The sequence below is a fragment of the Sturnus vulgaris genome, chromosome Z, assembly GCF_052056855.1.
Source record: "Sturnus vulgaris isolate bStuVul1 chromosome Z, bStuVul1.hap1, whole genome shotgun sequence".
Taxonomy (NCBI): Eukaryota; Metazoa; Chordata; class Aves; order Passeriformes; family Sturnidae; genus Sturnus; species Sturnus vulgaris.
This window is the reverse complement of record NC_142283.1, coordinates 3,031,233-3,043,427: the sequence shown is the minus strand read 5'-3', so window position 1 is coordinate 3,043,427 and position 12,195 is coordinate 3,031,233. Positions and strand designations below refer to the sequence as shown.

At 40.9% G+C, this 12,195-nt stretch overlaps 1 protein-coding gene across 1 annotated transcript; it reads left to right on the top strand.

Annotated features, from left to right (window-relative positions):
• Positions 1 to 7,823: 7,823 nt before the first annotated feature.
• Positions 7,824 to 10,164, top strand: LOC148219568 (uncharacterized). Its single transcript, XM_088156024.1, has one exon. It carries the CDS (start codon positions 7,824 to 7,826, stop codon positions 8,601 to 8,603), a length of 780 nt encoding a protein of 259 aa, XP_088012150.1. The 3' UTR covers positions 8,604 to 10,164.
• The last annotated feature ends 2,031 nt before the right edge of the window (positions 10,165 to 12,195 follow it).

Sequence of the window (12,195 nt, the reverse complement as noted above, 5' to 3'; positions counted from 1 at the left end):
TCCATCCCATTGTAGTCTGCTGTGAGGTATGGCAAGGACCACATCAACACAGTTGATTCTTTTATTTCTGTTTTTCCTATGACCATCGCTGTTAGACGTCCTGACAGTTTCAGGGGTTTTATTACTTTCCTTTTCACAGGTGTCCTTGAAATGAGAGAAACAAATAATGTTTCTTTCTCTGGGAGTGGTGACTGTGGGATCATTGACAAGGGGAAACCCGAGTTTAGTCTACAGTCACTCACTGGGCATCAATATCCACATCACAACCTGAATATTCTGGCACTACAATTTGAATTTCACTGCAGTTGGTGCTACAGTGAGCATCAGAAGCTCCTGTGAGGCTGAGAATCCAATTGGTGGGTGAATGGATTCTTTATTCTTCTGCTGATGTTTCTTTTAGGCTTGCTAAGATTGCTCCAAAATCGGCAGATCTAATGCTGTGGTTTAAATAATTTCAATTGCATTCTGTTGCCTCCAGCTGCTGCATCATGAATTTCCCACATTGTTTAAGCCAGTCACATTGTTATGTTTTAACTTCTCCAAATTTTTCACTATGTGCCATTGTTAACAAATTGATGCGCACTGGTGAAAAAATCAGTATATAATGGTTTATTCCAAGTTTAGCTCTTCTGGTAATGATGAGGGAAACCAATGCAGTGAACTGGGAATGAGGTCAAGCTGCACAGACTGCAGTATGCCTTTTAGCAATTTAATTAATTTTCATTGTTGATAATAATTCCCAAGCTCATGCAGGTTCTATCCAGACAATGTGCCACCACACTGTAAAAAAAAAACCACAAAAAAACCCCCAAAATCATAATTAAGAGCCTATGTTTTACCTATATTTTAATTATATCTCTGCATTATGTTTAACCAGTCAGACCACTTCTCCTCCTTACACTGCATATATTGAAAGCATGACTTTCCTACCTCTGCTTACTTTACTTCATTCTTGTTAGAATTTAATCTGTGGTAGTTGTGCAGATTCACTCTAATAGTTTACTGCCAAGTTTGAAAAAAATTGCTTGAGTAGTTGTTTGGGTCAGTTTGTTTTTTTTTTTTTTTTTTTTTTCCCTACTATGTTCTTTAAGTCAAGAAGCACAGGCTGTGTATGATCTACTTCTACAGTAAAGGGTATTCCCTTTTATATGTATATATTTTTACTGGCATGGCCTAGGGTGGAAAGAGTCGCAGGACAGCCAAGGAAGTGGTGCAGATTTTCTGGTCCTACATCAGGATAGGTTGGAAATTTGGTCTGGGTCCAATACCAAAACAGCAAAGCAAATTGCCCTGATTTTTCAGGAGTTTCCATTGGAAGGCACTCCTTCTTTCAGGGACAGTTTGAAAGAGTTCAGCACAAGTTATTCAAAAGGGGAAAGTCAAAATTTTAGGGACAGGTTCACTCCAAACTCAGGTCCTGAAACTCAAGAGCCCAGGTTTAAGGCACTTAGGTGACTGCAGCCACACAATATCAGGTGTTGCTTTCCTCTTAAGGACTAAATTTTATTCCTTATCTTGGTTGTAGCTAAGAATTTAACCTGTTCAATGAGGTCTTTTTTTCACTGTGAGAACAAGGCCTTTTAGCAAACAAGCACAGTGGTCTTTTAAACAAATTTGGCAGGTAAGGAAAATGTACAAACATAAACTCACATACCCCTGGGCCAGCTGCATGCTCTTCAAGCTCTTTACTGAACTCCCAGTTTCTTGTTGCTCCTCCAAATATAAATTCCACATTTACAGCTTCATTGAATTTTGACTGTGAATGCAGAACTCAAAGCAGTGCACAAACTGCATTCTGAAAATCCAGCCCTGAAACTGTGACATCTCCAGGCCCCCTTTCCTCATGATTTCTCTAGCATGAGAGAACATCACTAGCTGGAAACATACGACAAAACCAAATGACAACTGCCATGCGAATTAAATTATCTCAGGACATATTTTGTGGGGCATAATAAAAGTAGAACTTGTGGAAAGCACTGTAGTTCCACAGCAATTTGGGAACTGGAAAGGAAACCGCCTCAGTTTCTTTATATTCTCCTCTAGAGAGAGTGAGATATAAAGATTAATGATATTTAATTAATAATAATTAAATTAAAGTGCCTCTTTAGTCAAACTAAGCTGTTTTGCTTCCACTGGGGCAACTTCAGATGCAGTCCCAGAAGAGGACTTTGGAGTCTGCTCTGGAGCTTTTAAAAAAAAAAAAAAAAAAGTGTGGGAAAAAGTTGTAAGCTAAGTAAAAAAACCATGGAAAGATAATTCCACTTCACATCCAGACTCATGGTTAACTATTGTCCTGTTCCCAGAACTCTTATTTCTGGATTGCTGTGCTGGCAGACATGGGTCCAGGCAGAGGAAAATCGCTTTTCTGCATTCCCACTGCACCAAATCCAACACATAAAACTCTGAGGGAGATTAAAAATGGGGTTTTTTTGAGAGTGTATTGAAGGCTCTTCAGCTGTCTTCTTGTTTAGAAGAATAATTAATGCATTTCAAAGGGGAAATGGCTCTCAAAGGCCCAGTTCTTATTTTTCTTATTTACCACTCAGGTAAATGGAGCCTTATCACTCTAGGCTTTGATGTTTACATGTAGCACTTCATGGCTACTGATTGTGCATGTCAGTCTGCATGGGACAGGTCTCCAAAGTGCCATTTCCTGTGAAATATGAGTGTGGAAACAAAGCAAATATAATTGTTCCAGTAAATTGTCCTTTCTTGATCAAAGGGAAAGCTTTTAAAGATTAGTTTTTAGTTACTTATACAGTTATTTTAAAAAAAAATTATCAAATCCATTTTTGTTTCCATAATTCAAAAAGAAATAATTAAAAGATTGAAATGTTCCTGGAAAAGCAGCTGCCAGATGGGCTGAAAATTGTTGCAGAGGATAATTTTTTCAAACATCTGCCTCAATCTTGACCTTTGGAAGAGGAGAAACACACTGCTGATAAGGATTGAAGTTGTTATACTACATCAGTTAATCAAATTATGTAATTGGACACATTTGCAGACTACAGGGGAGAGTGAAATCCTGCGATGAATATGTGACTGTCAGGATGTTTTTTTTCAAAAGAACTTAATTAAAATTTTGGTTTCTCAGAAAGAAGGCTGGTAAGATAATTATTTGGAAAATCCTATAAACCCTGTTCAGGACATTCAAAATACAGGTATCAATCCTCTACATCTTCCCTATCTCAAAGTACATTTCAGCTTTTTATGGCTGAACATTTCAGGCTTTTTAGCAGACAGAGGAAAAAAGAATTACTTTTGAGTCTTACTCTATGGATTTCATGTCTTTTCACGAGAATTGAAAAAGTAGAGATTTAAGAGTCTTTGTAGGCCCTGCATTTCACCAGATTCAGCCCATGTGTTAAATAAAAACTGATTAAATCCCTGTGTGAATGGGCTCAATAAAGACACACGTGGTGTTAGATCTGTGTAGTCCAATATCTCGTGTGCCTTTGTTGGATTTTTCCTGACTTTCTCACAATCTACGCTACAGAAGTGACCTATTTTTCGTCTCCTTTCTCACCATGTAACTTTTTTTTCCCCTTTTTTCTCGTGACCCAGTTGTGCACCAGCAGTAAAGGACCTAATGGTGGTCAGGGATTATGCATATCACCTGTATAGTGTGGATGTGCATCCCATAAAATTACCTTTTTTGGTAAAACAGAGGTTTGGGGATGGCCAAAGCTGATCGCTGATGATGCAGGCTTTGTGTTTGCTGGGTTATCTCTCCCCTGTCTTAACATTTCAGATGAATTCAGAAGGTAACACCCATGTGAAAAGCCAGGAAAGGTGTATCAGGTGCGGTGGTGTCTGTGTCTCTGAATGTTTTACTGAAACATGTGCGGTCTCACACAAACAATGGGAAAGTTTCTGACTCAGATCCACCCATTCCTTTGCTCTGCTCCAGAAAATGTCTCGTTTTTCTGATGAGGCCAGAGGGGTGGGAGATTACTCTGCACGGTTAGCATTCTGTCGTTTCTCCTTTGGAAGAAAGTCACAGCAGGCTGAAAAGATGCCTGAAGGTTCAAAGAACCTCTCCCAGCCTTTGTCTGACGAGTTTCCACAAGGCTTAATTCAAAGCTTGTTGCTGCTAATGGCAGCTCCTCTGTGGACTTTAATGCATGCTGGGGTGACTTGATGGATTTTTCTGACATCATAGGAAGAAATTTAAATCACTCATGTCAATGATCATTTGTAACGATTTCAGTCGTGGCATGGAGCAATGCAAAGCATAGATCACTTAATGCCTTTTTCATTCCTGTTACAGAATCATAGAATCATGGAATGGTTTGGGTTGGGAAAAAAAAAAAAAAAGCCCAAAGCCCATCCAGTTCCATCCCCTGCCATGGCAGGGACACCTAAATGAGAAACTCAGTATCTGTGTTACCACCTGTCATTTGAATATTTTCAATTTACCTTAATCTCTGTTTGTGGTATAATTTGAAAGTATGTCTGTGCTTAGAAGTAACCATATATACAGCAAAGAAACACCTAGATTATGGTTTTTCCCATCTGGATTAAAGGTTTTATTAAGAAATTATTTATTCTGCAGACTTGCTTTGGGAAAAATGCTTCCCATCAAGTCACAAATCCATGATCTCCTGAACATGTTTCCCATAACACTTGTTTGGAAGTCCCTGCAAATTCCATATGAATTTATATTACATCTTTGGACCAGTTTGAAGACATTTTTCACCCTAAGGCAACTATTTTTTTGGTACCTAGATAAAAAAAAAAAAAGTCCTATGTTTAAGGAAGTGTAAGCAAGACTAAAGGCTTATAGCTAAAACCAGTGATTCCTAAAATATATCTTAGCTTTTTTTCCCAAGCCTACAATTACAGCATTGGATGTACTCTTTAATGGATAGCACTAAAAAGAAAAAAGTGTAATTTAGACCTAGATAGGAAGTTCCAGGACATTATTTTCCTTCCTTTTTCTGTGCTAATAATATTGCAGTGCTCATCTTAGCTGGCCTCTAAGTGCTTAAAATTAGAGTTCTTTTGGAATAAAGCAGGAATTTGCCTGTTAGTGACTTCTTCTGGCTGTGCTTCCAACACATCCTTTGGATTTTGATTTGGTTCTGTCTCTGCCCAAATCAAACAGCTTTCTGGTGTGAAATCTGTCCATTTCTTAGCAACTATCTGAACTCCCATTTTATCTAATAAAAACTAATTTTATTAATGTCAGGGCAAGGAGTTCCAGACATCCCCAGACATGGGGGAACTTCACTGCTCCAATTTTTTAAACATTCAGTACCAATGAGTTAGATTTTCCCAGTCCAAGTGACAAATAAAACAGGAGGATTATGGGCACCTGTTTGTTTATGGTCCTGCAACTAAAACACATTTCTTCTCACTGAGACCCCTTTAAGACTTAGAGGCAAATTTTTGTTTCCCCAAAAGAATCCAGACGGAAGTGTTGTAGAAAAGTGCTAACTTGCTACTAGCAATGTTTGAGACTCTCTACTGCTTTTGTGAGTGAAGCTATTAGTGGAAATCTGACAAATTTTGAAATGTCAGATTAGCAGCAGGTGGTGCAATGCAGTAACAGAAGTTCATTAGGAGAGCAATACATCGGTCATAAAAGTCTCAATTTTGCTCTGAAATTAAACAAGTCATGATTGAGAGGCAATTTTTAAGTTTCATTTTTGAAGTATTAAAGACTATTCAAGTGTGACCTTTTTTCTCCCCCCGCAGCACTAACATCCTCATTTGTTTTAATGTTACACCTTTATCTTTAGCAAATGAAAGGCTGCCTTTATATGACATGCTGCCTAAATGTGGCTTTACTCACAGAAGTAGGATGGTTAAAATAAGAAATGAAACAATGCCATAGATTTTCACACTCTTTATCTTAACAAATGACCAAACAGTTTTACAGTTTTATGTGTGGACAAAAATTTGAAGCCTGTCTTTCAGAATTTTGGAGAAGCTCGAGTGCTTTGAAAGTCAGACAGCTTTGTTTAGGGGCTTGGTTAAAGACTTCTCCTTGGAAATCATAGGGAAGAAATTACCACAAATAGGTGGAGTCAACCAGCACAGGACAGAGCCAGGAGCTTTTGGATGATAAAATTCCATGTCACTTTCTTTTTGTTGCTCTACACCATCAAATATCCCCTGGCCAATTAATAAAGACCTCTGTGGTGTGAGAGCTGCTGTTCCCTGAACCAGGATGGTGAAAAAGGGGTCACTGCCCTGATTTCATATCTGCTGCTCCTGGTATTTCCTGTTGCTGCTTTAAATGTTGTATTTTTATGATTTTAAACGCGCTGACAATTGAAGAGAGCACACAAGGATGTGGTTATAAAGTGTTTAATTACAAATAACTATTAGAGCAGCATGAGAAAAACCCTTAATAATAAATTGAACAGATACCTAGTAGATATGCTAACATATATTCTAATACTGATTTAACTATTTAATCAGAAATATAAGTGACCTTAAGTTTATGGGGAAGGGTTTTTTTATTAGTTCCACAGAACCCTTTACTCTTGTGATGAGCATTCCAGGTTTTCCAACTACAGCTGGCCTGTGAGAGATTTCTTAACCAAACAGTACAGAAGTTAGAGAGTCCATCACATTTGTCCAGAGTACATTTAAAAGCACAAACTAAAATAAAATCTGTTGCAGTTTAATTGTCTTGCTGCTCTTCTGTCAAGTTTTCTCTCTAGTGGTACAATCTGTTTCTTAAACTGCTGGCTTTAATGCAAAATGTAAGTTAATTCTGAGAGGTAAGCAGTGCCCATTTGTTAGCAAATGCAGTTCTTGGCCTGAGCAGCTATTTTGGGTTCAGTTGTGACATTGTGTATTACTTTCATTAAACATATAATTTCCTTTAATTTTTCTTCTTTTGGGTTAAATCTTTTGATCTCATTAATTTTATCCATGACGGCCTGTAGTTTCCAGCAAGAGCTGCACTGATATTCTGATAAATGTCATTCTGACACTATTTTGTTAGGTTACATATGTAATTTTTTTCTCTCTCTCTGTCTCTCTGTCTCTCTGTCTCTCTGTCTCTCTCTCACTCTCTATCTCTATAATCTTAGGAACTACTGGAGTTGGATCAGCTGAAATCAGCTGAAAGGTAAGAACTTTTCAGCAAATATTTAAATCTGAACTCGCAATGCAGCTGCATTTTCAAAGCTCTTGAGTCTTTGTGCAGTTTTGCTAATCTGTAGGAACTATGTTTCTTGGTCAGATCTTAATTCCTGATGAGTTGCAGTTTGCAACTTATGTAAGAAATGTAACTGTTCAAGAACACAGTATTTGTACAAATATGTCAAGATACGAAGACATATTACACCAGGTGGGTTGTCTTTTTTTTTTTTTTTTTTTTTGAGAATGGGTAGTGAACTTTACTTGCTATCTGATCTCCAGTAGCTGCAGTTTTGGGCCAAAACATGGTGAAAACGGCTGAACGTGCCTCAGGTAAAATGATACGAAATAAACTCAGCGGTCCTGTGACTCAGAGGGATTTCTCCCAGATTTTCAGGGCGATGCAAGTAGGGCACATTGCCTAGTGGATACTTTTCTGTGCGAGCGGTTTGGTTGTTTCGGGATTTTTTTTAGGTAGCCTTAAAAAACTCTAAAAAAACTCTAGGTAGAGTTCCTGAAAGAGTTTAGGCAACTGCGCATGGAATTTTAGTTACGAGGCTTCTTCAGGCAACTGTGCCAAGCGATTGTCCCATTGTGGCATCACTGGGCGGCGGCGAAGGGCGACACAAAGCAGCGCCGCATTCTGACCTCACTGGGACATGGATTATGACCCTGTCCGCACAGATTTGGGCGGGAGGGCCGAAGCAGGGGGCCAGAAGGGCGGCATGGCCAGCAGGAGGAGGGCGTGGAGCTGCCCCATCTGCTGCGAGGTGCCGGGGGACACCGCCCGTGCCTTGCCCTGCCGACACGAGTTCTGCCTGGGCTGCATCCTGCGCTGGCTGCGGGGCACCCGCACCTGCCCGCTCTGCAGGAGGCTCATCTCCATCGTCAGCTTGTCGGAGCAGGGGGAGGATTGCCTGCAGTGCATCGTCAGGCAGCCCCGAGAGGCAGCGAACGCTGGCGGCGGCGGCTCTGCCCCGCAGGGATGGCCGTCCCCAGCCGAGCAGGCCGCTGCAGGCCCAGGGGCCGTGGGCGGCATCCTGCCCGAGCTCTGGGCAGAGCTTTTCCGAAGGAGATGGGACCTGCTGAGCCCCGTGCGCTCCTGGCTGCAGCACTGGCTGCGGCAGATCTACGGGGAGCGGTGGTGGCAGGTAAAGATTGCCGAGAGCTGCATCCTGCTGGCGCTGTGCATCTTCGGGCCGGACCGGGAGGTGCTGCAGCAGCGGCTGCAGCCTCGTCTGCGGCGCCACACGGCGCTGCTGGTGCGGGGCGTGCTCGGCATCATCGAGACGCAGTGCAGCCAGGAGGTGCGGAGGCTGCGGGGCTGCCACCATGCCCCGGAGCAGGCTCAGAGCGCCGGGGACAGCCCGGGCCCCTCGGCTTCCCCTGAGGGAGCTCCCGCCTCGGGTGGGCGGCCGGACTCCGATGGCGGCAGGGCGGAGGGAGCCGTGCGAGGCAGCGGCAGCAGATGTGAGGCCATCCCTGCAGAGCCAGAGCAGCCCTAGGAGGAGCTCGGCGAGCTGGCAGTGGCTGCAGGGCCCCTGAGCCCAGCCTGGGCACGGACTCCTCAGCCATGGCACGGCGGTGACCCCAAAAGCGCAGCGCCCTCAGGGCCCGTCGGTGATGCTGGCAGGCTTTTCTTCAGTCAAGAAAGTGAAAATAAACAGCAGTTGCCTTGACGCAGCCCCTGGGTGTTGCTTTTTCCTGGGGCTTTTTCCCTTTCCCTTCACGCTGCCACGCTGCTGGACAAGGCCCCACAGCTCCAGGGCCACGTTGGCCTCCCTCAGGAATTGCCCCAATGGCCAAGATGCTGGAAAAAGTTCCTGAAAGAGCATCAGGGTGATAAGGAGAGGGCAGTCATGAGTAAAAGGCCAGACGTTCCTCAAGCAGTAAGAGTGATAGGAATGAGGGATTTGTCTTCCCAAAGAAGCTGTTGGGTCTGCTTTTAGATAAGACTAGCGCTGAGAGAGAAAAGAAACAATGGGATGGATTCCACTGATTGATGAATGGGAAAAGAAAACTATGTTTGCCTTTACAAACAAACTGTAGGTTTGCTGAGAAATGAAATTGGATGTTGAAAAATGGAAGAAGCAAAGGGGAAGAACCATGAATTCCATAAGAATTAAAAATTAAAAGGGAGGGTTATACATTAGAGGGGAATCTCAGGGATCAGGTGTTCTGGGAAGTCTGTACCTGTCAAGTACCTCGGCCAATGGGGAAAGAGAGAGGGAAATGTGGATGGGAAAACTGGATAAAAAGGTCCCCCAAAAATTTGAGGGGAATGCTCCATGGCCTCTCCCTTTATTTGAATAAAGTAAAAAGGACTCCTCTGTCTCATTTTTGGACATAAACCTCTGGTTTTTGTGGATTAATTTTCCTGCCAAATGCTTCAGGGAAAAATGTACAACCTCCTTTTTCTGCAGAGAAGGATACAAGAAGTCTGGATGGCATTCAGGGACAGGAGAGGCATTTCCATCCTCATTTTTGCAGCTCTGCTGCTGAGGAGAGCTGTTTCATGTGTCTTGATTATCCCTGTTAGCCACAGGTTAGGGGAGGTCCAACACATAAGATCCTGGAGTAATGAGAAAGCAGAAATAACGTCTTTGAAAATGTATTATTTTTCCATTTTTCCATTTTCTTGGGACCCCAGTTCTGTGTGTGTTTTTTCTTTGCTGGTCTCCTTTACAAAACATCACCTGCATGACTACAGTCCTTCCCTTTTAAAATATGATTTTTTAGCTATATTCTAAATTGGGAGAAGTGATTGAACTTAAGGAAATATTTAAAAGAAGACTAGCTTCTTTGAAGTTTAGCAACCAGCTTCAAGAAAGATTAAATTACTGTCAATGAAAAGCTTCTTCTGTGATATGTTTTCACAGTGATAATGCATTTAAAAACAGATTTACTGGCCCTACCACAGCAAGACAACTACTTCAATATCTCTTTACCTGATTAAATGGAGTACTTTTGAATATACAACTGCTACAAGGGGTTGCCCTTTGCTGCTTTCTGAAACATTCTTCTGTATTCTGCATTATTTTATATAAATAAAAGAAAAGAGCTTAATTTAGGTGTTGATAAGTTCAGTCAGCGATTTGTGGGCTCTAATGTGAGAAGGATCTTATAATCAAAGCTGGCTTTCTTAATTAACATGTCTACTTATCAAAAATGAACAAAGAAGCAAGCCCCCAAACCTTAAAAATGGTAATTAATAAATGGTACTGTTTCCTCTCTTGTTTCCTCCTCCAAAAGATTTTAATTTTTAATTTCTTTTTTACCTAAGAACTGCAGTTTCTACCTAGCTTAGCCAAATTAAAATGGCAACTGCTGAATGGAAAAAAAAAAAGTTTTTCAGGTGATGAAGATAAAGACTTGTCAGTAATCATACAAAAATAATGGGAAGAAAGAAATTCATAGACATGGAAAATTCAGGGCATATTTGAGATGATCTGCCATTGTCTGATAAAAATCTTTTCTCCAAGTGGAAGAGCAGAGGAGGGGACACTGTTTTTTTCTGATGTTTGTAACTTGAGAGCTGCAGTTGTTACTCATCCACCAAAGCAATACTAGGTCTGAAAATAAGTAAGTAGAAAATATTTTTTTCTCAATTTTTCCAGGAAGAGTTCTCTCCACTTGAATCCCTACATTTATACCTTGAACCACATCCATTTTACTGTGAGGAGAAAGTAAGGAATCAAGTGCTGCTGGAAGAGAAGCAGGGACTCATTTGTAGGAAAGTTTGGTATAAAACTTAGCAGAACTTGCACCTGTCGCCAGAATTATCATCAATACTGCAGATATATCCACAGGACTGCAAAAGGCTCAGAGCTTTTCACACTCACTTACTCATTATTGTTCTCATGATGTTTTAAAAAATAAAAAGTATCTTTCAGTCTCTTTATCAGGACTCCAGTGATTTTAGTGCAGGTCGTTGGAAGCCTGGATTGATATGAAGCTGTAAGTTCTGCGAACCTTAATTTTTAAGTGTACTCCATGCAGAACACCTGAAATTAAATTTTAAGTGGTATTTATGAAGGAATGGTAAATTCAAGTCTCAGCACTGGCATAATTAAGTCAGATGAACGGGTTTTTTTATAGGTCCCTTTGAAATGTGTAAATGAACTTGTCTGCTCTTAGAGTCCTGCCTTGGTGGAATATATGGCTCTTGTTAAGGACAAATTCTAATACATATACATTTATTACCCATGTATCCACAGGAAGAGATTGAAAGATGAAACCATATACCATCTCCATAAAATCCTGATGGAGTAACACTGGACTGTTAAAGAGAACGTTTTCATTAAACCCTCGGAATGTGAAGCACTTGTGAGGATCACCTAAGTAAGACCTTATTAAAGGCATTAAAGCAATGATCATGGCATTACAACAGACTGGGAGAACTCCAGAATTTATCCAGTTCCTCTGTATCCTGATAAATGGGATAGGGAAGGAGAAACAGTTGTTATGGAGCCATGCAACTGAAACATATTTAGTAAGACCTTCCCACTGAGACCTAAATCTCTGCGCTCGCTTCCCCCCCTCCCCCAAAAAAAACCCTAAATCCTCTTCAATAGGTCTAAGCAGGCATACAAGCAACCTACTTCTGCAAGTGGGATAACAGATTAACAGATTCCTGTAAAGGCCAGGAGCCTTAAAGAGTTTCTTGGCTATTTGGGAAAATATATGTTTTAAATCGATCAGTTTTCCCAATTTATTTTTTTAGCTGCCGTTAATTACAGGAAGCAAGGAACATGCTGGGAGTGATGGTAATGCAGGCTTGCAAAGGTATTTCCAGAAATTAGATTTGTATGATCTGGGAGGGTTCAGTGAATCTACTTCTTCTCAGGCATTAAGTCCATAAAATATGTTTACTCCTCAGGGAAAAAAAAAGCAAATATGCTACAAGCTTAACATTTCTTTTATTATTTTTCCTTCTTGCTCCTTTTCTTAAGAACAACCTAGATTGATTAAAACTAAAGGTTAAGAGCAAATTTCCTCATGAGTCTCTAAAATGCCAAAAGCAAATATCAGGGATAAATTTGATTTCTGGTAACTCTGCATCCTGTGAGTTCTCAGCTTTTTCCAGGCCTCCTGTAC

What these genes read in the sequence shown, in the direction of transcription:
- LOC148219568 (XM_088156024.1), top strand. Translation starts at nt 7,824, where the DNA reads ATGGCCAGCAGGAGGAGGGCGTGGAGCTGCCCCATCTGCTGCGAGGTG.